The 24220-nt window shown below is 53.6% G+C and overlaps 1 protein-coding gene across 4 annotated transcripts in view; it reads right to left on the reverse strand.

Moving 5' to 3' along the window:
* Nucleotides 1-24220, reverse strand: part of ANKS1A (ankyrin repeat and sterile alpha motif domain containing 1A) — a 181622-nt gene that overhangs the window by 4773 nt on the left and 152629 nt on the right. For all 4 annotated transcript variants that reach the window (XM_041757646.1, XM_041757639.1, XM_041757632.1 and 1 more), the window contains 10 exons: nucleotides 19788-19894; nucleotides 6787-6885; nucleotides 5821-5973; nucleotides 5600-5707; nucleotides 4231-4395; nucleotides 2641-2766; nucleotides 2364-2435; nucleotides 2093-2179; nucleotides 1383-1520; nucleotides 203-373 (listed from right to left, as the gene is read on the reverse strand). In XM_041757646.1, the coding sequence (XP_041613580.1) occupies nucleotides 203-373; nucleotides 1383-1520; nucleotides 2093-2179; nucleotides 2364-2435; nucleotides 2641-2766; nucleotides 4231-4395; nucleotides 5600-5707; nucleotides 5821-5973; nucleotides 6787-6885; nucleotides 19788-19894 (1226 nt within the window). The remainder of the gene's footprint in view (nucleotides 1-202; nucleotides 374-1382; nucleotides 1521-2092; nucleotides 2180-2363; nucleotides 2436-2640; nucleotides 2767-4230; nucleotides 4396-5599; nucleotides 5708-5820; nucleotides 5974-6786; nucleotides 6886-19787; nucleotides 19895-24220) is intronic.

Below are 24220 nucleotides of genomic sequence, written 5' to 3' on the forward strand. Positions count from 1 at the left end.
GGGGTGCAGAGCAAAGCAGACACAGACATGGGGTGGTGTTACCAGGGGTGCCCGGCGAGGGAGGAGATGGAAGCCCGTGAGGGACAGTGGGGGCTCATGGGGGAGGTGCTGGCTGCTGCGTGAGAAGCCCCTCCTGGTGCCCGCTCCACCCCAAGCCCCCAGAGCCCGCTGGGGTGGGGGGTAGGGGTCTGGGCCCACGTACTGCTGACTTCCTCGTGCCAACCCGAGGCTTAGGCACCGGCTTGGAAGACTTTGTTTCAATCGTCTCGGCAGCGGAGGCCCCTAGCGGCCGGGACTTTTGGGCCTGCAGGGCCAGCTGGTAGGCCACCTCAAACGCCTGCCCCAGCGTCAGGATGATCTCGTAGGTCAGGTTCTGGGAGGAGACAGAGCCCAGCTTCAGCACCAAGGTCAAGAAGCCACCAGACGGACCCCTTTGCCCGGACCCCCGGCCCAGCCTCACGGCCCTGAGCACAGGCTGGTGGTGGTGGTCAGGGGCGCGGGGGGTTGCTGACCAGAGCAGCTATGGACTTCTCAACCAGCGGATGTGAACAGAGCAGGGCCGGTGTTTTTATTAGGTTCCTGTTCTAATGTGCCACTGACGAAGTTTCTGAGTGTTGTGCCCCCAGCCCTGTCTCCCCACAAACCCTGCTTTTTACTGGGTGAGCTTCCGTAGCATTTGATCTTCAGGAGCGTGTGTGCTGTGTTACAGCAGAAATGACTGGGAAATGTGAGCTCTGGGTAAAAGTGGCAGGAATTACAAGTACGGGTAGAGGACCCCCTTTACCTTCAGAACAAACCCCGTGAAGTTGCTCACATTATAGCCCCTTTTCAGACGCGGAGCCCATTTCTAAGACCACACAGCTAGCAAGTGGCAGAGCCAGGTGTCTGATGCCAGGCTGGAGCAAGCATGGACTTCCTGGGGCTGAGAATGCCTGGCCAGCTGTGTCTCCAGAGATTTGGGAACTAGCTATTCTCCCGAAGATGGCAGAGCTCTGGAGAGGGGCCTGGGGGGAGGGCCCTCCCCCCCAGTACCACTGTGAAAAGGAAGCCGGCTGTCAGGAGGGCACTGCTGCCCCCCAGAGGAAGGCACAGGGCACTTCAGGGAACCGGCCCCTGCAGGGTTGGGGGATGGGGTGGCGAGTAGACATGCAGCCGCAGGGAGGAGACCCCTGGCTGGAAGCGGGGCGGGGGGGGGAGAACCTGTCCCTAGAACCCCAGGTGAGCCACCCTCCCCCTCTGTGCTTCAGTTTCATCACTGTCTACAGGGGCCTAGCCCAGATGGCCGCTGAGACCTCACCCGGAACCAGACGCTGGCCCAGTGCCACCCGCGTGCTGAGACAGCACGGCCCTGAGGCCCCCTCTGACTGCGGGTCGCCACCCACCACGTCCACTGTGCTGAAAACATGGCAATAATGGTGGCTGGTCTGCAGGTCCTTGGTGATGTAGGCAAAGGTACAGAGGTCCTCTGGGTCCTGGGCCGCACAGGAAATGTTCCGGATCTCGTGCTCCGCAATAACATTCTGCCAGGGAAAGTGGGGTCTGGAATCCTCGGCCCGAGGCACACCTCGAGCCTTCTGCACCACCACCTTTTCTTTGTTCCAGCCCAGGCTGTTAGCCCAATGCCACGACTTCTCTTATCAGTCTGTCTGGTGGTGGTGGGGGTGGTGTCTAACCTTGCCCAATTTAGGTTTAGGGGTCTCCACCCTGGACCACAGCAACTGAGGGGTAAAACGTTCACATGTGACCACCAGCTCTCCAGGGTTGGGGCAAGGTGGGGAGGGCATCAGGCGGGTGGGGTACCAGGTGTGGAGCATGGGGGGAGTCCTTTGCTCCTTAAGAGAATCACATCACTAGGTGTGAACAGGTAAGAGGGACCCACGCTGAGGAAGACCAGGGGCACCTGTCACTTGGGCAGGGCCCCAGGATCAGGACGTGTGGCAGCTGAGAGGCAGGCACCTGGGCAAGGCAGTAGGAATACAGAGGAAGACAAAGGGCTGGGAACACACTAGGCAGGGTGCCCAGCTGCCAGGGGCTGGGCACTGAGGGTAGGGAGAGGGATCCCCTCCCACCAACAGTGCTGTGAGAAGCGCACCTTGTTGGAGGCATCGATGAACTTGACACCTTTGTATGTGATGGACAGGATGATAGTGGGGATCTTCTTCATGTGCTCGGTGGATTTCTACAGGAAACGAGGAGTGGGCCTGTGAATGTCCCTTCTCAAGGCCACGCCCCTTGGGGCCCCTAGGCCCCAGCCTCCCCCCAACCTCACATAATGTGCAAGGGCCAAGAGGCTGCAGCAGGTGCCCCTAGCGAAGCCTCCCATCCCTGCCAGCCCCCATCCACCTCACACACAGACAACCTACCCGCATCTTGGCACAGGCGTCCTGTGTGGATTCTGTCCCTCGAAGATCTTTGATCAGCATGGAGCCCAGATACTGAGGGAGCAGGGCAGTAGCCAGGCTGGGACCACAGTCAGACGGTTCCCTCTCCCAACCTCCTTCCCCTAGCCTGTCTGGGAGGCCCCCGCCCCCCAGGTGCTGGGGTGTCCGGGGAGCAGAGAACAGCACTGGAGCCCTGGACCCGGCCCCAGGGGCAGGCAGCAGGGAGTCTGGCCAGGCCGGGAGGGCACGGGCAACTCACATTGGCTTCGTAACCGCAGGACTCGAAGATGAGTTTCTCTGGCTGGTGTTGCCAACTCTGCACTGGGGCGTAAGGCGCAGCCAGGCTGGGGGGCCGAAGGGTCAGTTTGGCTTCGCGCTGCTCTTCCTGTACAACAGGTGGGGTCACAGATCTGCCTACCCCCTCCAGAGGAACTCCTGGGTGCTCTGCGGGCTCCAGCACACTGAGGGCACAGGAGCCAGCCACGGGGGTTCAAGGGTAGTGGGGGAGGGTGGGAGACAAGCCAAGCAGATGCACTGTGGCGGAGGGGAAAGGTGGAGAGGCAGGGACCTAAGCCACCTGAAGGCAGGCTCTGTGGGGAAGGCTCTGAGGTGGAGATAGGAAATGACTAAAACCAAAGAGGGGAAAATAAGTACAAAGCAGGAAGGATTCCAGATCCCTGGAAGCCCCACCTCCAAGTCAGGGCCTCTGGATCTGATTCTGGGATGGGCAAGTGTCCAGCGCTAGGGAGGCATTTTATATTGTCTCCTGAGGTGGAACCTGGTGCAGAGGAAGGGGCAGGAAGCCACCAAAATGCACGTGCCAGCTGACGGGGGCCCTAACTAGGATACAAAGAATGGGGAGGCGGGAAAAGAGGAAATATTTATGATTTCTGTTCCTGGCACTGTGCAGAAGTCTGATATGGAACAACTGAAACTCCTGGAAAACATGCTTTTTCAAATCTTGTCAAATTCACAGCTGTGCCTGTACAAAGGTGAAGGACATCCCCAGGTACTGGAGATGAGGAGTGTGAGTCAAGAGAAAAAAGCAGTGAATGGGGTGGGTGTGAGGGACAGGTGCCAATCCTGTGTCCAGCTGGCAAGATGGGGGACAAGAGACAAAGCCCGGGATCCATGTGTAGGGCAGGAGGAAGGGCAGGGAAATACAACCAGGAGCCCGAATGCAAGGCCCCGTGAGGGTGAACCAGGACTGTGGGCTGGGGCCGGCCTAGGGCAAGGGCTTCAGGGCACCCAGGGCCCAGTAGGGGTTGAGGAGCTTCTGTGAGGGTAGATGGCACAGCTAGATGTGCCTCCCTGCTGCACCTGACCCTTCCTGCAGAAACACAGCAGGAAGAACGGAGTCTAACCTGGGCTGTGATTTTGCTGGGCAGGTGGGGTACAGGGTGTGGAGCTGTGGAGGGGAGAAAGCTGCTCTGGGGAATAGGAGGGCAAGCAACCGGGGACCAAGAAGCAGCGGAAATGGGACAGAAATGGGGCAGAAATGGGGCAGAAATGGGACTGGTGGCCTGAGGGGCTGGAAGGTAGAGGTTGTAGTCAAAGAACAGACAGTGGATCTGAACTTCTGTGGCCACATGCAGTGACAGCTGATGACAGTCATGTTGTTATAGCCCTGGGAGTCTTGGGGCTGGATGCCAGACATAGGCTGGGTGGGGCTGAGGAGAGGAGGCAGTGGCTTCCTCCTGCTGCTGATCCTGGCACCTGGATCATAGTGGCCTCCTATCCCCCCTTCTCCCACCCAGGGTCTGCCTCAGGGGACACAAGGACAGTGAAGGGTTCTGGGGGCTCTGGCCTGGTCTGGGGACCCCCGTTCACAGCTCCCTGCCTGCCCCACCTGGACTCTGAAGCGCTCTGCTCGGGAAGGTGCTGCAGGGTCATGAAGACTGTCATGCCGCCTCTTGCCTGTGTCCCCAGGAGGCAGCAGCAGGTCAGCAGAACGGCCAGTGCAGGAGTCATTTTGGCTCAGTGGGGACGATGCCTGGGAGAGCAAATCTTGGCACTGTGGTGGGGAGAAATCCAGGTAAAACTTGGAACCCGTTCAGCCAGTCTCTAAATTGTAGATGTCAGCCAGTGCTGGGGCTACTTAGGGCCCAAGAGGAGCAGGTGTATCAGTGAGAATTGGGGTGAAGCTAAGGACCGATACCAGAGGGCACCAAATAGACGGCACGCTGGCCCACAGACCTCAGGGGAGCCTGGCCCCTGGGCCCAGCCCAGGTACAGTCAAAGCAACCAGCTCTGACCTGCCAGGAGGCCCTGGCGTCCCAGTCCTGCGGGCACACAGTCACCATGGCACCCTCACTTTACCAGCACACTCCTCGGCCTGGAGCCGTAGGGGAAGCTGCTTTTATATTCATCAAAGATAGAATCGTCTGTCATAATTCACTGCAGCTCCCTGGGGCACACGACCAAATGCAAAGCATTTCCTTGAGAAAACACACAGCGCTGTCAGCACACTGAGGTCCTGTCTCCTCAGCTTTTATAACTGAATACCAGCCCTGCATTTGCTCCTCAGACCGGGCTCCTGTGTACAAGGGGGATAAGATGACACCCACTGGGTGAGGCTGTGGGAATGGGTGGAGGTGCAGCACCTGTTGGGCACTCTGGCTCAAGAACAGATATAGTCCCAGACCTCCGTGGGGCCCTGACTCTAACCTGCAGTCAGGGATTATCTGGCTTGAGCAACAAAGCATCTGTGAGGTTTTTAAAGTCGCTGCTTCTCTAGTCCACCCCACTGCAGGGATTTTACTTCAGAGGACCTGGGGAGGGTACAAGTCCTGTCATAGATCTCCAGCTTGGTCTCGGGTTCACATCAGACTATCTGGAAGGGGGTCCTCCTGCCCCTCACCTGAACTGCCACTCATGCCTAACAGCTGGGATTTGGATATTTGTTTTCCTACTTTTTCTAACATTTTATTTTCTACTTATATTTCAACTTGACGCTTTATCATAGGCCCCGCCAGACTTCTCCAATGGAGATAGGAGGCACGTAATTGATAAATAATCAAGTCTTAACAACTCCTGCCCCATACTCCTCTCAAGATGTGCACCGGGGGCAGACTGGCCCTAGTGACAAGAGGTATCAGATTGTTCGCACCTCTTCTATGGAGGTCACACTGTCTCCAAAGAATTCCTCAAGAATTCTTTTTAATTCCTAGCAATACAAAGAACACACATCTCTCCCTTTCCATCCCTCTCCGACTCACCCTCAGCTGGGAAAACCGTGGGGGCTTCTGGGGTGGTTCCTCATAGGGCCTGTCTGCGAGCGAGGCGATGATGCGCTTGCGATGGCCAAGGAGGTGCACCTTCAGGACCTGGACGGGGGTGGGAGGAAGGGTCAGGCTGTGCCTGCACCCACAGCTCCTCTCCCACCCCCAGCCTGCACCCTTGGGGGGCCAGGCCTGGCCCAAGCACAGGCTACACTCACGTTGACAAGCTCCAGTTCCCAGAGGTTCTTCACAGTATCAATAGAGCTGTAACCACTCGACAGGAAGGAGTGCACATAGTCCTGCAGCCCCAGGGAGTCCAGCCAGGAGGGCACTGATGGGGGGCTGTTGCCATCATAGCCCAGAGCTTTCACCTATGTGCCGAGAAGGGGTGGAAGGACTGACATCACAGCCCTCATGGGACAAAAGCCCAGGGGCCCCTCCCTTCACACAGCCCCTTCTGCTGCTGCTCTGGTTTCGGCTTCCCTATCTGAGAGGCAGGGCTCTGAGAGCACACCAGCCTGGGGCAGACAGCCCTAGAGGGAATGGCTAGCGGGAGGAAGGGTTTGCAGAAGGGCTCCCACTGAGCTCTGGCAAGGTCACAGACTTGGTGGCACCTGTGAAGTGAGTACTGGGCTCACTGGTGGGACTTGTTTGTACTTCCCAAGCTTGGGGTGAGTGGAACAAGCAAGGGTACGCTGGACTTATTAGCACCAGTGAGGTCAAGGGAGAGACCTGTGGGCCTACTGGCCCCTGGCTCTCCAGGGAAAAACTGCCTCATCTGCTGCCCTGAGCATCCCTCTGCCTTCCTGAGGAAAGTGTGATGCTGGGGGTCAGATGCAGGCTGGCCTGGTCTTCAAAGTCAGGAAAGAACCCAAAGAGGCTCCAGGTGACAGGTCAAGTCTGTGGGTACCAGCTCCTGTGCTGGGCAGAAGCCTGGAGCCTCCCTCCGGACCCTGGACTGAGTCAACTGTCCCTAGTCTCTGCTGCCTTTCTGGGGCCTTAAGACTGGGCAAGAAGGCAAACAGGCCTCTATGCTGCCTGCTGGGTCCCCCAGGATGCAGGGCAGACACCTTGCAGTAATCTGTATGCCCTGGAGCTGAGTACTTTCCCTCTTCTGGGTCCAGGGGGCATCAGGGAGGGGCCCCGGCTCCAACCCAGGCTGAGGCTACAGAGCTGCCAGTCACCTTGGGCAGGGACTTTGCTGCCTGGAGAAGCTTTCGCCGGTGCTGGGGGTCAGTGATGCCAATATCCCGCAGGTCTTGCTCCTCCATCACGTTAGACCCCTGCAAGCAGAAGAGATTAACGTAAGCACCCTGCCGAACGGATGCAAGCCTAGTGGCAGCTTCCTGTGGCCCCTCAACCAAATTCTCCTCCTTCCCCAAAGGCACTAAGAGGAATGCAGACCCCAGCAACCCACAGAGGCCAGACCAGGCAACGAGAAGTCTTGTGCAGGTAGGGGGTGCGGCAAGCAGCAGACAAGTCTGCCCAGACAGCCCACTCCTGCCTGAGCAGCCCCCAGGTGAGCTCCGCAGTGCTGCGTGCCAGTGCTGATGGGGTCTTGGAGGGCACAGTGTGCCCTGACCCACCCTGAGTGCATGTGCCTCAGGTTCACAAGCATCTGAGAGCTTCCTCAGAGACATGCTTTCCTAACTTGAAGGCTGTAGCAGCCAAGTCAGATGGGCAGCCTAGGAACCAGACTCATCCCAGGGAGGCAGGGAGCCTCAAAGCGGAGCCCTTAGAAAAAGGTGTCTGGCTGGCCAGGGAACTGGGGAATGCTAGGGCTGGGCCACTGAACGTGATGGGGAGGAGGAGGGCTGGTGCTCACAGGACCCCAGTGCTTTGACTCGGATTACCCCATTTCACACTCATGACCTTGGCGGTTGTCTGCATCCTTATTTTGCGGATGAGGAAAAAGAGGCACACAGGTCAGGAACGTACTGAGGCCACGCATCTCGTGGTGGAGCTAAGACCTGGCTGCTCCCTGTCTCCGGCCTCTAGGAGGATGTTATACCCCTCACAGTAGTGTTGCCTCGTAGGTTTTATCAGATTATGATCCACGAAAACTCACAGGTTCCATCCCGCTTTGGGCCCAGCATGCCCCCAGAGGCAATTGATTGCTTTCCCGAATGTCCCTTCAGAGCCAGCTTCCCTTTCCCACTAATGGAATTCTTGTACATGTTGTTTGACACCTTATTCTTACTACTTAATACACAGGCGTGCCTTGGAGATATTATGAGTTGGGTGAATATTGCAATAAAATGAGTCAAATGAAATTTTTGGTTTCTTAGGGCATATCAAAGTTATCTCATACAATACTGCAGTCCATTGAGTATGCAATAGCAATTATGTCTTTAAAAATTATAAACATAACTTAATTGTAAAATACTTCTAAAAAATGCTAACCACCATCTAAACTTTCAGTGGGTTAAAATCACAGATCATTGTAAAAAATAATGAAAAAATTTAGAATATTGCAAGAATCACCAAAATATGACACAGACACTAAATGAACAAATGCTGTTGGAAAAATGGTGCCCACAGACTTGACTGACACAGAGTTACCACAAACCTTCAATTTGCAAACAAACAAAAAAAATGCGGTGTCTTCAAAGTACAATAAAGCAAAGGGCAATAAAACAAGGTATGCCTGGACACAGGAGATTGCTCCCTGTCAGTACAGGTAAACTTGCCCCTTTTTTCCAAGCTGCATGATCACGGAGATTAGAGGCATACTGATATTATAAAGTATTTACCCAGTTCCCCACTGAAGGAGGACTATTTCCAATTTTAGCTTTTACAAGTAGTATTGTAGGAATACTCCCATATGTGCGTCATCTCAAGGATGGTTATCCAAGAGACTGCTTGGTCACAGCGTATTTAGAAGTCTAACACGTATCTATACTCCCATCAGTGATATGGGTGCTAGATTCCTTGCACTGTCAGCAACATGGTGGAGAAATGGCTCATCACTGCTTATTTCTTATCGTAAGAGCGTCCTACTCATAGGGGCACCATGGCATCTCTCCAGGTTTTATCAATCAAGCATTTACATAACAATTACTGTCCCACTCCACATTCTTGATGCTTGCTAACCCACTTAATAAAGTGGACTGTGGTTACCTCCACTTTATGCTCAGGAAGTTGAAGCCCAGAGAACATGAAGACCTTGTGGGGGTCACATATGTAAGCATGGAGCCAGGATTCGGCCCGGGGCTCCTGTCCAGAGGCTCTAGGACCACACGTGTGGGAGCATCCGTAGCTCCTTTTCCAGGAATGACCCCCTGATAGCCTTTGTGTGTTTATCTCTGGAGGTGCTGATCTTTTCTGTATTGAATTTGGAGAAATTCTTTATAAAGAAAATTAATGCCTTTTATCTATGAATAAGACATTTGTAAGACATTTGTTTTTTTTCCAGTTCATCATTTGACTTTCATGTTGGCTTTATTTGTGCAGAAATGTTATTGGTCTGTACCTGTACCTTGTAGAGCTTCCCTCAGTGCTATCAGACTTAGAAAGGCCTCTTCTCTTCCCCTCTCCAAGATTTATAAAAACAATTCTTGCATATTTTCTTGCTGTAGTTTTAATTTCATTTTTTTACAACTAAATCTTTATCTGGATTTTTAAAAAGATTTTTATTTACTTATTCATGAGAGACACACACAGAGAGAAAGAGAGAGAGGCAGAGACACAGGCAGAGGGAGAAGCAGGCTCCATGCAGGGAGCCCGACGTGGGACTTGATCCCGGGTCTCCAGGATCACTTCCTGGGTTGAAAGTGGCGCTAAACTGCTGAGCCATCCAGGCATCCCAAGTTGTCCATTTCTTGAAGGAGCTATCTTTTCCCTACCAATCTGAGATGACCTCTGATGTTTCCTAAATTCCTGTGTTTCTGGGATTCTTTCTGGACTACCTATTCTACTGATGTGAGTATTCCTATGCCCACTTTACAGATAAAAGAGGTTGAGTGACTCATGGCAGCTCCAGACCATCACCCGGTGGCCTCACCTTTGTACCTGAGCTACACTGAATGCCAGTGTGGTAGCCTCCTCAGAGCCTGTGCATGGTGACAAAACCTTTGCCCCACAGAGGATACCTTCCAAGCGTTAAGCTCAAGGAAGCCCAGGTGGAGGGAGCTTTGAAGCCAGGCTGGAAGCTCCCTCTGCTCAGCCTGCAGATAGAACACACTCCTTTGCAGGGTCATCAGGGAGGCCTGGGCCTGCGGAAAGGCCCCTGTGAAAAGGGCACCGCCCCAGGTGAAGCCAGCTCCTTAGTCACCCCAAGCCCAGGAGTCAGCACCCAGAGTTCCTGTAGTCCCTCTGGGCCCAGGTTTAGTGTGTGCTGATGGGAAAGGCAGAGAGAGGCAGCTACCCGCACAGACTCTCTGCCTGATGATGAGGACACTGGTGAGTTCAGTTCTTGCATAGAATAGTACACTTCAGGAAGTTTCTGAAGTCCTGCTGAAGCTCCAACATTTACTCCCAACCCCTCACAAGCTTTTCAGGCAACATTAATGCTGAATTGAAGACAACCAGGAAACCCAAATCCAGCTGGAGACGGGGCCTTCAGTACTCAGTCAGGAGGCCCGGGGGCTGCATGTGGCTTTGAGGAGACACAGACAGAGGGAAACAAAATAAAAACAAAGGATGTGACAGAAAATCAAAGCGGGCAGTTGCCAAGCTCATCCTGGGGGCAGGCAGGGTCTCCTGATTTCCTGCACGTGCCACATTGACATCCTCCTGGATTAGTTTGTGGGGGGGCTCTAAGGTGCTCCAAATCTTCAAAGGCCAGAAACATTCTAGAAGTTTCCACAGCCTCTTTACTAAAGGGAGAAAGGGGCCCCTGCCTTTCAGAAGCATCTTCCTGAGGAGGGCTATGGGGTAGAGACTAGAATTTCTATTTCACCTTCTACCACGAATGTTTATAACCGAGGGCTACTATGAACCAGGCACTGTGCTGAGTTCCTAATTAGGGAGCTAAGAAAGTAGAACAGCTCATTGACCTAAGCATTTCAGTGAATAGAGGTTATTTCTTAGATTTAAAAAAAAAAAAAGGCTTCTTAGTCTAAGAGAAATCTGAAACCCATAACTAGTCGACACTCTGCCTGGCTGGGTTCAGTTCCAAGGAAGGAGGACAGAGGTGGGACAGAGTGTCAGGGCCTCCTCATTCCAGACTCTGCTTCAGCCATTCACTGTCCTGTCACTCCGTGCTCACAACCTGGCAGGCGTTTACCCTGTTCCTCCCTTTACAGGCCAGGAACCAGGCTTCACGGCCAGTGGTGGTGCCAGGATCCTGCCATCTTGGCCACGCCTGCTCTCTAGACATCTAAGGAGGAGCACAGCAAGCATTAGTTCTCAGGGTCACAAGAGTTGCCCGGGCACCGTCTGCTGGTCTTTGTGGGGGAGATGACACACAAAGTGCCTGTGACCACAGGTCCTGACTACATCCTGACACTGTGCAAGGACTGTGCATGCATCACTTGAAAAAAAGCTCTGTCAACAAACCTTTGAAATAGGAACTGCCCAATTATACAAAGAAACTGAGGCTCAGGGATCCCTGGGTGGCGCAGCGGTTTGGCGCCTGCCTTTGGCCCAGGGCGCGATCCTGGAGACCCGGGATCGAATCCCACGTCAGGCTCCCAGTGCATGGAGCCTGCCTGTGTCTCTGCCTCTCTCTCTCTCTCTCTCTCTCTCTCTCTCTCTGTGTGACTATCATAAATAAATAAAAATTAAAAAAAAAAAGAAACTGAGGCTCAAAGCGAAGTGGCTTATCCAAGGGCACAGAGCTTTTCAGTGACAAAGGGACAGTTAAACCTCTATCTGACAAACCCTAAAGTCGTGTCCAGGCTCTTTCTTCTTGCTTAGGTGGGGTCTGTTGTAGACAAAGCAGAGTGTGGAAGGTGCAGGGAGCAGCAGCCGGAGAACCAGAGCAGGGAATCCATCCTAGGGCCAGGGCGCACTTGGGCTCTAGCACTAATGTCCCTACCGCAGAACCTCTCTCTCACCCACCTGCTCTCCACCTCTGGGGCAGGGGCAGTGATTACTTCTTTACCGATACAGAATCCCAACTCTTAGCACTGCGTGGACCTCTGGAGGTGGGTGAGGGGAGGGCTGGCCATGGCCTCATGGTGAGGGAGAAGCAGGGTCAGGACATGACCTAGGCCTTGGTATATGCAGCCCAAGCACCGGGCCCAGGGCCTTCAGCATCTAGGGGCCTAGAGCAGGCTGACTCAGGGAGAGGCTGACCCGTTAGAGCTCATGCAGGACAGCTTGAACCTGCTTAGTGGACTGACTCACACCACCACACAGCATCTGGGTGTCCTTCCTTGAGAATGTATAAATGAGAAATCGTGTCTGCTGTTGCAGCTGTAATTAATTTTACTTTCCATTTGAATGGTTTCTCCTTCCTGCCAGTATCCGTCATTGGGCTTCACCAGTGTGGGCACAGAAAGTTATCTCAAACGGGGCTTGTTGATGCCGAGTGGGGATTTCAAGGCCCAGAGCCTGGGCATAGCTCAGTGGATATGTGGAGAGGGGAACAGAGATGCCTGCAGCCAGGGGCCAGGGAAGGAGCATGGACAGCAGGAAATGCCTCTGGGAGTCCAGAGGAGAGTCCTGGCAGAGGTGGAGGGAAGGGCTGTTGCAGGACCCATGGCCCTTTCTCCCTAGGTTTCCCTGGCCCTCCAGGGCTGATTATCTTCAGAGTCTTCCTGACCATATATTTTAGCAGAAGGAAACATTCTTTTGCGTCTTGAGAGGTATCTCACTTGTTAATATTTTGCTGGAAATTTCTTTAACTGTTGGGCATGTCTTCAACAAATAGCAGAAAGGCCTAAGAAGGGAACATTTGGGAATGTGGCACATTGGGGTGGACCCTTCTCAGCCAAAGGGAAAAGAGGCTGAGAGGCTTGCTGAGAGGGTTCCAAGGCTGTTAGAGGCCAGAGACCTCTGCCTGTTTTACTCATAGCTTTGTCACCTACATCTAGAGCAATGCCTGGCATGTTGTCCGTATGCAATAAAAATGTTGAGTGACCAAGGGAACTTATGGTTGGAGGGGACACCATAGATATAAGAAGAAGAGTCTGAATAGTCAAAATAAGTGCTGCTGACTTTACAATTGTGGCCTTTTGGAGACCCCTGTGAGGGACAAGGATGAGGACTGGGAGAGGCGGGGACGTGCTGGGGTGGGGAAGGGGAGCCTCAGGGATGTGCAGGCCTCAGAGGCAGGGTGGTGGCCAGGTCCAGGGGGGGAGTTTGACATGGAGGTGGGAAGAGGGCAGAGAAGTGGGTCATGAGCCTCCCCAGCTGAGGGCACAGCACAAGCACAGGTAGCTGTGACAGAAGCCACCATTCTTGAGGGCAGTGACAAGTTCCGGGCAGGGGAAGCGGGGATGTTCGCCTGGGCTCGGGAGCTGTGCCAGGGAGTTAGCTGGTCCTGCTCAGGGCAGAGGGAAGCTATCCTGTTTAGTCACAAGAAAGCTGAGGTCCAGCAAAGGACTAACTTGCCTGAGGTCACATAGCCCCGTCCCTGCCATATTCAGTTCACAGAGTTGCTTCTTTCCCATAGCCCTGAGCATGGACCTGCTGGCAGGAGCCAGGTGCTCAAGGAGTCGTCTTATGTTTCTCTGTTCACTGCAGTCTGGCCCAGCCAATCTGTGCCTCCCGGGGGCTGTGTCACAGAACTTCCCAAACTGACACCTTCCCCCAGCTCAGTGCCCTGAGCAGCAAGAACAGCTTATCTCAACCCCACACGCCCTGCTCTCCTAGTGATCCCCTACCCCGCTGCAGCACAGACCTGTCCTCACCTGGAGAGAGAGCTTGATGGTGACAAGTGCAGTTTCATAGAAGAGGAGGAAGAAGCACAAACGTTACCAGTTCTGTTTCCGAAGCCAGAGGCCCTCTCCACCCGTCATTCTTCAAAGGGCTCCTGAGGATGGGTGCCAACAACAGCACCTGTGTTGGGCCTCACCTCCCAATTTTGTGGAAACAACACCCCTTCATGACCCTTGTTCTCCTGGTCAGGTCTTGGCATCCCCATTCTCTTCATACCAGGCACAGCATCCTGCCATCCATCTGCTACCCATTACCTCTGAACATCTGCCTTTTTGAAGCCTTAGTAGAGGTCAAGGTGTTGTATTCACCCTGCCCCCCAAATCAACAGTGGAAGTTAGCTAGGCTCAAGGCAATCTGGAGTCAAAGGGCTCAAGTTCCAAGACCGCCTCAAAGCAAGCTTTACACCATGCATCTGAGGACAAGCCAATCTGCATCCTGCAGAGAACAACTGCTATCTGCCCTCCATTGCAAAGAACATGCCACCTTACTGCCTTATGCTAGTATGGTCATGGTTGGTCTCAGTGGCTATTCTGCATCACCACAGGGAACAGTATGTCCCCTGCAAGAGCTAATGCCCCCCTAAAATAAGCAGTCAAATGAGATGCCATGGGATGGGATAAACAGGGCGGCTGAGCAACCTGTCCAAAATCTTATGAGGGTGCCTAGAGGAAAACTCAAATTTCCTGACTCCTAGTCTGGTTCTCTTACAAATAAGTAGAACCTCAACTTTTCCTTTGAGGCTTTCTCCCCCCAGTTCACTTTAACTGTGGCTTCAGCCAGCTGCTGACCTTCGCTGAGAATGCAAAGCAGGGGCACCTACCATCACTGACCTGTGCTGGTGGGAGTTGCAGAGCCAAAGGGCTTCTGTGGGGCCCCTAGCCAAGGCCAAGAGCTTACTGGGACCTGATTCCCACTGGCTCCTTTTCCCAGCCTTCTTGGGAGTGGCTCCCAACACACAGTAGATAGATGGAATGGTCTTCCTGACTCAGATTGGCACCTGCAAGGGATGGCAGTAGCACTAGCCTGGCTCACTGGCTCACACACCAGGCCCCTTCTTTGAGGGGATGCACTGGAGCACGAGGCCCAGGCATAGCATGTTCCTGGGAAAGGAGGTGTGGAGACTAGAGTGGTCAGTGGGAGATGGCTCTGGGCCCCAGAGAACTTCTAGTCACGCTCAGCCATCTGTTTGAGGAGTAACCTTGGGCAAATGACTTAATCCAAGAGTCCTCAGTGTGGAGTCTATGGACCCCAAGAGTCTGTTGATGGGCTTCAGGGATGCCAGTGAACGCCTGGATTTTACCTGACACTTGGTGTGTGAGGAGGTCTGTGCCTCCGATAGAGACACATGGGTCCCTGGGCCCTGCCTCGCGGGCTTCACTTTCTACACATGCACATGGTACAGACTGGAATACCTAAACACTCGGACAGTCTGAGACACCAACACAGAACCCCCTGTTGCTGTTCACACTGAGGTGTCAGCAATCAGAAGCCACTGAACAGTCCGAATCCATCTTAAAGTGTACTTAGTTAATTTCACAGCCATGAAAACAGTTCTCAATTTCTTCTACTGTAAAGGGGACAGGACAAAGCCAGAGTGGAGTTATGGGGATGCCAGCTGATACCACCTCAACCCCGAAGAACTCTACATGGTCTGGCAGAGAGAAAGGAAGAGAGAGAGCAAGAGGCTTGGTCTGGAAAGGGCCCCAGAGTGAGCCTGCTTTGTCTCAAGGTTAAAGGGCCCAGCAGAGATGAGGAAGCATTTGGTGGTGTGTCAACCCTTGACCACCACCGCCCCCGCCACCCCAGAGTTAAGTAGTCACAGAAATTAGTCCAGGAGGCAGAAGCCACACTGACAGTATCCCTTTAAAAGCCCAGCTCTATGGACCCTCCAATGTCCCTAGTTGAGGAAAATTTCCCTCTTGGGTCCTGCTTCACACTGGGGCACAGAAAATTCTGACACAGCAGCCAGCAGTTAGAGTGCTATGTGGGGAGAAGACAGGGCTGGGCAGCTGGAGAGGAAGTCGATGCAGGGAGGTGTCCAGGCAGCAGTGCCATAGCACTTCTGCCCAGGCCAAAAGAGGCCCTTTGGAGCCTGAGAGGAAGAAGGCAAAGGGAAGGAGCACAGGAAGCCAGGGTAGGAACCCAAGGGCATGGCCTCACTATGCACAGAATGCTGGCTTCCGGGGCTAAAGAGTGAGGAGATAATCTAGGGACAGAACAGAAAGAGAAGCTCCAGGGTCTGAGGACCAGGCTGGAAACAATAAAGAATGACCTCCTCCCTGAGCCTGTGCTTTTTAGCTCTTTCAGGGACTGCTCCTCTTTGTCAGTCATCTCTCCCCAATGCACAGGAACAAGCTGGCCATGGTCTCAGAAACAGACAGGAAAACAGTAGGAGCCTATCTTCACGTGGTAGAAACCTGTGGAGAAATAAATTGACAGGAGGAGCTAGAGGCCTCCCTGACGATGCTGTTCGAGGTGACAGGCTTATGGCTCAGTCTGTTTCTAACCCATCCTGAGCTGGCTCAGACTCATTTCCACATTCCATTTGTCCACCCAGCGCTGCATCCACCAGTGCCCGCTCTCCACTGTGCCCTGCCATCTAAGGTGCACCCAGACTCTGGGGGCTCTCCATCTGATGAGGGCATAACCAGAGGGCCTCCTGTAATGTGGCTGTCAAAGTCCCTCACAGTCGAGCCCAGCCTACCTCTCCTGCCTAGCCAAGGCCCCCTCCCTCACAATACTCACCCACTGGTCTCCTTACTCACAGCAGGTCACTCAGCTCCACACTCGCCCCTCCTCTGTGTGTGGTCCCTCCAAGTCCTACAGCCTCTGTAAACTCTCACAGAGCAAGCACAACCCAGAAGTTCAAAGCTGGACAGATCTGGGCTAGCATCTTGACCCTGCTACTTACTGGCAGTGCCTTCACTCTCTGGACCTCACAGCTCCATCTGAAGACTTGACCAACAATATGCCCAGGATTGTGAGCCAGCTCAGCACCCAGCACACAGTCCATGCTTGGGAAGGTGGGTTCTCCTCCCCTGTGCTCCTGCAGCATCTATATGCCTCACCACAGCACTTTCCACCTAGCTGGTCTATTGTTTTTATTGCTTTATGTGTCTTGTTTTCCCAGCTAAACCATCAAGTTCCTTCAGACACATGCATTATTTGCTTTTCTGACTTCTGATCCATTCATTGTAGGAAATGCAGAACAACTATTACATTCTAAAAAAGAGAGGAAGTCAACTACAATCCTCTTTAGATAACCACCGACAATGTTTTGGCTTACACCCTTGCACCTCTCGTGCAGAGGTTTTCTTTTTTGAAAATTAAGATTGTGTCGCATATGGATTTCTGTGTCTTGATTTCTTCACTCAACATTCCGAGGTGAACGTTTCCCCTTGGTGAACGTCAGACGTTCTTCAAAAACATGTTTTAACACCCACATGACACTCCAGCACGTGGAGCACCATCCCTGATGCAACTATCACCCTCTGAAGGAGGTCAATTTCAGTCCCCAGACGTGGAGACCTCCTGCATCAGCATGCACTGAGCCACAAACTCGTCCACCACCAATTACCTTCCTGCCATGTTGATACAATACACTTTCACTCTTCTCCTAAGAAAGCCCCCTTCCTGTGGGCAGAACTTGTGAAAAATGGACTGGCTGTGATGTGTGAGTCAGGGTTGGGGGCTGGCCAGCAGAGGTGGGAGCTAGATTCCTGGCCCTGTCTCTTAAGGCATCAGCTGGATCAGCCTCGGGAACACTTGGCAGCTCCCGCTGCCCTGGCCCTGACACCTGCAAATCAAAGGTGCTTTCTGCCAACAGGCAAGAGGATGTGAATAAAGTTCAAGGTGCAATGTTTGCCCAGCTCAGTCTTCACATCACAGGAGGAACAGCCTGGAGTAAGAGGATGCTGGACCTAGACAAGACCAGACCCAGGGGGACAGGACAGAAAGTCTTCAATCTTCTAAAGGGCTTCAGTGTGTTCTATCTGGCCCAAAAGGTAAACCTGGGGCCAGGAGACAGAAACCACAAGGAAAGAGATCTTGGCTCAGCCTGAGCAATGCAAAGAACGAGAGGCTACTACTTTGTAAGATGGTGAATTCTGTGTCACTAGAAAGCACCAAAGCCAAGATTATCTGGAAGGGTTTAAGGCACAGATGATTAGAACATGTGATGGTAAAGTCCCTCCCACCCTGATTGGGACCCTTGTCACAGGGAAGTGATACAGCAACACCTTGTCTGTGAAACACTCTTCGTGTCCAGATGACCGACATCTAGAGCCTGGCTCCCTGGCAGTTACTTGTGTATCTTGTAGAAGAGTCTCCCGGGCATTTCAGAACCAAGAAAAACATTTACAATCTACCGAAAGCCTAACTACATGGACACATACCATAGCTAATGCGACAGAAATTATACCATATGTACCAAGAAAACGTTTCTAAATAAATATGTCCCCTTCTTGTGTATTTTTTACCTTTTTTCTGGTTGCTAAAACAATTAGTCTTCCAGTACATCTGGCAATTTACATGCAATTACCCAGGATGCTTTGCATGGCTACTTAGGCCACTCTAGGTATCAGAAGTAACATGTTCAACTGAGGTGTAATCAGCATTTCTTCCTACACAGACTCCACCTGCCAGCACCCCACCCGAAATGAGAGAGCAGTGAGGACTAACAGACTCTACCCAGGGCAATGGGAGGGGCCTAGAAGGGTCCTGGAAAGACTGAGGTACCTGCCTCCCTCAATGAGTATCCTTCCCCAAAAGAAAGAGCCGTTCTAACAGAGGCCCTATATCATGCATGGACATTTGGTTCAGGGCCAGACTTAACCAAGATGCCCGCCTAGCTACTTTCTGGGTCCGAGCATGGGGAGGGGCAGGGAAGCAGTTTTAAAGGGAGTCTTGATGTTCAAGGGTTGGGAACCTTACCCTTTCCAAAATTAGCAGAAGGGGTGAGAAGTTAAGAGCTCAGCCTCTAAAATCCTGAAGCAAAAGGAAGGGACACTGTGAAGTCCACAGCCCCCCTTCCTTGCCTGTCTGACAGCTGGTCTGGTGAAGAGGGTGTGCTCGGAGAGGGAAGGTTCCTCAGTGCTCAGCACCAGCAGCCAACTGCCCAGCTCACTGGCTGAGCCACCACCTCTATGCTGGATTTGTCAGCCTTCCCCCAGGAACATGGTGAGTCAGGGGTTAGGTTATGAGAACCATAAACATATCCAGTTTAGCTTTAAAAAACTGCTATTTAAGAACCTAAGATTTTTAAAAGTTGAAAAATAACTGGCTGTCAGCTGGCTTTGGAAGGGTTGTTTGCTGCAAACTTTACTGTCTGCCCTGGAGATGGAGATGGCCCAGGTGAGGCGAGCCTGTCCTTGTCAGCGTTGCTCCTGGCAGCCCCAGACTAGCACTCGGGGAAAGCTGCTATTTGGGAAGCACCAAATGCAAGCCCATCAGTGGGAAGCCCACAGGAACCCACACTGGAGACAGGAGCTCTGGGCTGACTGGCCCTGACTCCTTTACTTTACCATTTCCTGGAGGGCCTCCAGGAGAGGGATGCTCGTGGGTACCCTGCCTGAGCTACTTTCTGGACCGAAAAAAGGAGCACTGGATTCTACGCCCAGGATCACAGCCGGGCCTGTACTTCACAGGCAACCTGAGGAAAGGCACCTAGATTTTTCTTTTTCTTTGGCACCTTGTGCTGTATAAAAAGATAGTACAAAATTATACCTCGGAAAAGCAACCAATCCTTCAAACCACTAATTCAGCCTCTCCTCTGGGCCATCCCTGAGGTTATGATTCCCTGAGGTTTCACGGCCACATTTCCCAGCCCTGATGCTTGGTGTGGGGTAGGCAGGGAAGAAGCCATTCTGTTGGACAAGGCTCCTTGCTTCAATGACTACCTGCTTGACAACAGCATTCTGGAAGGAAACTTCCAGATAAAGGAAACTTCTGGTATCCAACAAAGATGGGACAGGGAGTCATCACAGGAAACTTGGCTGTCTTGCCCTCCCAAACTCCTAGGGTCTGACCCAGAACAAGACAGCCTTGAGGCCTCACCGCACAACACTGGGTCTGAAAGCCGAGAAGGGGACCAGTGCAGGGAAAAGGTCTGCAGGCAGGGACCCTACCCCTTCAGACACAGACTCGCAAAGAGCTCTCACTACAGAACTGTTTCAGGGAGCAGAGCTGAAGGGAACAGAGTTTAGAAAGAAGGCACAAGACACTCAGGCTGACTTCCCAGATGTCGAAAGTCACTTCAGAGAGCTCTTTGTACTGTTTCTCACATGCCCACAGGGAGATCAGAGAGGCAGGGTTCCTCGGGGCTGCACCGCTGCCCCTGAGGAGGCCTCTGGGCACTTACCAGGAAGCGGACATCATCAAAGCCATTCAGAAGCAACTTGCTCTCATACTGCTGCAGCCCCACCGCCTCCAGCCACTCCCCGACGCTCTGCTCCAGCGTCCGTGAACCTGACGAGAGAGGAATCGGCAGACGCTTGAAAAGGGAAAAACCATTAAGGCGGTAGCAGCGGCACTCAGAGGAAGACAGGTGGCACTGCCACATCATAGTCATTACCATAAAGCAGCCAGACTATGTATAAGAGACCAGAGAGCAGAGGACCTGCAGCTCCTTTTCCGGGTGCAGGCCAAGGGCAGGACAGCCTGGGCTGCACACTCACCCACCCCCTCTGTCCGAGCTGCTCCAGGGCCGCAGTAGCACATGCACGGTCTCTGCCCACAGATCGGGGGAACTCCGTGTCAGCGTTCACACTGAGGCATTTCAGGAAGTCTGTTCCCACGGGCACTAGAGGGGCTCAGGGGCTCCTCTCATCCATGCAACTTCTGGAGCCCCCATGGGGCTGTGGGCGAGGGGCAAGTCCTGCAACCTGGCAGCACACACTGGTCAGGAGAGCACACACATCTTCATGCAGCTGAGGGGCACAGGCACACAGCGAGGGCTCCGAGGGCCAAGCGGTGGCGGCGGCCGTTCACAGGGACCCGGCACATGCAACGCAAGCAGCACAGAACCCGGCAGTGGGGAGAAAAGAGACTTTTACTTGTTTTGCCCCAGCAGTCCCGGAATAAGCACACCATGGCCACCGGCCCTTTGTGCTCAGAGGGTCAAGGCAGAGGGGCCAGGGGTGGCACATGGGCCAGGGGCCCGGGGGTTGGGCTCAGGTGTGGCTCGGCTGTGACGGTGACATGGCACTCCTTTGGGCTGCGCGGCCAGCGGAGGCCAGGAGCCCAGTCCCCAGCTAGACTCTGGCTGCTGGCGAGCGGGGCGTCTCCCACGCCAGGACGCTGTCTGAAGGGCTGCCTTCCCGGGCCGGGCTCTTTTGCCGGGGCTGGGCATTCATTTTCCTCTCCTGATAGTGGCTGCTCCTGTGACTCGCCTGCCTGCTCAGGTGGAAAGCCGGCAGGCAGATCCAGTCCTTGGCTAAAGACGACAAAACCCAGCCCGGATGAAAGAAAGGGGAAAAGGAAGCAGTCCTCTGTCAGCTGAGCTGTGGCAGCTTAAGTCTATTCACGTTCGGTGCCGTCCTCTGTTCGGCTGAGTGATAAAGACAGCAACTGTCCTCCCTGGGTCTCCCGATCTTGACGTTCTCCTCTGAGGGCAAGTGGGGAAGGGACGACATGTATCTGCTCTGCTCACGGCAGACAGGGGCGTGTGGTGGGGTGGGGAGGAACCGAGTTCAGCCCTCCCTACAGACCAGAGCTGAGCACCTAAACCCCACCTGCTTCTCCAGTTCTCCTGGGTAAGAACGGATGAAAGAAGGGAAAAAGAGCAAGGAAGGAAAAAGAAGAACCAACTATGAAAACATCACCTCCAGAGAACTCTTGACACGGTGAAAGTCATTCTGTTGTTCCTGGCACTTTCTGCCCTTCGAGGTGGGCCAAGGCCAACTGGCCTGGTTATCTGGGAGCCCCTGGCAACCCACTGTCCTAGGCTCCCCTTCCTCTGTCCTCTGCAGAACAGCTGGTGGTCTGGGACCCGGCGGCCTCCCAATGCACGCTGCAGCAGCCCTCCGAGACGCTGGGTGCCCTGCCCTTGAGTGGGGCTGTCTGCTCCAGGGAACCTAGGCGGCAGGCTCTTGTGTGTCTATGAAGTCAAGTGTCCCCGGCTGCTGATTCATTCCTGCTTGTAATCCCCCAGCCAGGCAGCTGTGGTCCTGCTGCCGGTGGATGTGTGCCCTCACAGAACGGCAGCAGAGTGCTTTGTCTGGAGGCTCCTGGGCTCCACGCTGCCTGCTGCCGGCCCCACAGCCTTCGCTCGCTCTCATAATGTCTGGCCCTCCCCCTCTCCCCTCCCCATCACCCTCCTCCCTTCCACGCTCAGGAAAATACATCAGGGATCGGACATCGGAGCAGAAGCTGCTGCTGCCGCCACCAAGAGAGAAGGACACGGCAGCACAAGCAACAGAGCAAAATGACAGGTTCCTCAGCATCTCATGTCGGCTGACACACATGCGTATGAAAGGTGGAGATGGGGGAGACTCTACCTGCAGCTCAAGGGGCTGGAAACAGCTTATCGGGGGCAGAAGGCACATTCCTACAGTTTGGGTCAATAGCTTCTAGGACAGCCAGAGAAGGGGACAGAGGAATGACACGGCCCTGAGGGCACAGCCCACAGGTGAAGTGACCCCCCTACCCCACTCACCATGTAAGAAAGAGTGTGCCTCCCTGCCAAGAGGAAAAGCCATGGGGCATCACAAAAACGGCAATGAAATAAAGATGTTACACCTAATATTCCTCAGGTGAGCGAGCGTACTCAACAACTTAGCAAGAGACTTCTCTTGGGGCCTCTCGGAGCCCAAGGGAGAAGCACCAGGCCCAGAGCAGGCTCCTCACAACCTAGAGGAGGACATGGGAGGGGAGGCGCCAAGGTAAAGGACCAAAGCCCAAGTACAGCTGTGAAGACAGCGAAGGGAACATGTAGAAACAAAGACCCTGGGACCACAGGTCACCTCTAAACATTCTGGGGGGTACCTACAGCTCAACAGGCTGTAGATGGCCCTGGTGAAGAAGGGGGCTCTGTGTGCAGGGAGGTCAGGCCCCGGAAGGAGCCTGCATTGAACGGCTACTCAATAGCTAAAAGGCTGGCTTTAGCAAAAGAAAGCAAGTGATCTCTTCTGCTGCTCCACACACAAGCCTTTGTTGAAAGCAGCCAGGGGGCCTGGGCCAGGAGGAAGGCATCCCTTCCTGGGACTCCTGACAGCAGAATGAGTTGTGAAACCTGTCTGTTGGGGATTTGGGTAACTAGGTCCATTGCTGGCAGCTGAGGTTCCCAAGGCCCAAGACAAGAATAAGACTCCAGTTCCTCTTAGGGTCTCATCCTTCAGGACATGTCCTCTGCAAAACCAGTCACACTGAGCAATCCTATGCTTGTTAATGGCTTCCTGCTGGAAGGCCTGCTCCTCTTCTTCCCAGGCTGGCAACCCCAGAGCCCAGGCCTCTTCTAGATCCAGAAATCTAAGGACAATCTGGACCCTGCTACTGACCATTCAAAATAAATAAGAATTCTGCTTTGGTCTGAGCTGAAGGCTAATGCTCCCTGAGGTCCTGGGGAAAGCCTCTTCCTGACTCATCTGGTAGAAGACAGAGTTCATGGGCAGACAGTTCTACTCTCTCTATGCTTCCTGGCCTGGTAGCAGTACACACACACAGTGGGCCAGGACTCTGCAGCTTGGGTGGACGCACCCTCTGTTCAGGTAGCTGTTCTTTTGTGCCTGCCCTGGACTCTCCTAAGGGGCTAGATGGAGGACAGCTCAGCTCCACAGTGCTAAAACAGGACCATTGGTTGGGATCCAATGACGTAGGCAGGTAGCCAGACCAGCTCTCACCACTCATATGGGTTTGCAGGGGTAAGAACTGCTGAGTGGGACCCATGGGGCAAGGAAAGAGCTCAGTATCACCATCTCCGAGAGGGACTCTTCCAGAAATGTGTTTTTCAGAGGTACTGCCCCATCTCCTGATTTATCAAAGTTGAGAGGTAATGGCCTACTCTGACCCAAACTCTCAAGCACATGCAGTCCTGGACATACAGGGGTACAGGAAAGCAGAAAGCAGCTTCAACTGAGCTGAATGCTATCTACTCCATTCCTGGCTGCCCCCAAAGCACAGCTTGGAAAACAGGCAACGGTGTTTGTCTCAGTACTGAACATCTATTCCCAACAAACACTTGACTCTTGATAAAGCCCGCATGCTACAACAGAGTGTGAGGTTGTTTGCCTGAGCATGGGGAAACAGAGCCACAAACTCTTAGCCAGCAGAGCCACCTCTGCAGACCCCAGCATGATCCAAGACCAACAGAGACAGACCAAACCCAGCTGGGCCCTCTTTGCTAGGAACCAGGGAAAGAAGGCTGCTGGAGGGAAGAGGCTCCAGGAATCCCAGGTGGAAAAGTGGTAGAGGGAGACAAACCAGGGGAGCAGATGCCCCTCTCCTTTAGGTTTTTCAGTACGATTAAGTCATTATTTCATGGACAAAAACCAAGCAGATCTACTGTTTACCTCTTCTGCTCAAGTATTTGTATAGAGTACTCATTCCCAACAAATCCATGAGGCAGGTACTCTTATTCAAATGTTGAAGATAGAGAATTGGGGGCTTAGGGAGACTAAGTGACTCGCCCAAGACCTGTATGTAACCCATGCTCTTTCCACAAGCACTGATGTGAGTACTTGTCCCCACCCCTCAGACTTCCTGACAGGGCCAGGGGAATGAGAGGGGTCACAGGTCAATCCTGGATGCAGCCTCCTGAGTGAGCAGGGAATACCATCCCTTCAGTTAGAGAGGCAT

Source organism: Vulpes lagopus, chromosome 1, assembly GCF_018345385.1.
Source record: "Vulpes lagopus strain Blue_001 chromosome 1, ASM1834538v1, whole genome shotgun sequence".
NCBI classification, from domain to species: domain Eukaryota; kingdom Metazoa; phylum Chordata; class Mammalia; order Carnivora; family Canidae; genus Vulpes; species Vulpes lagopus.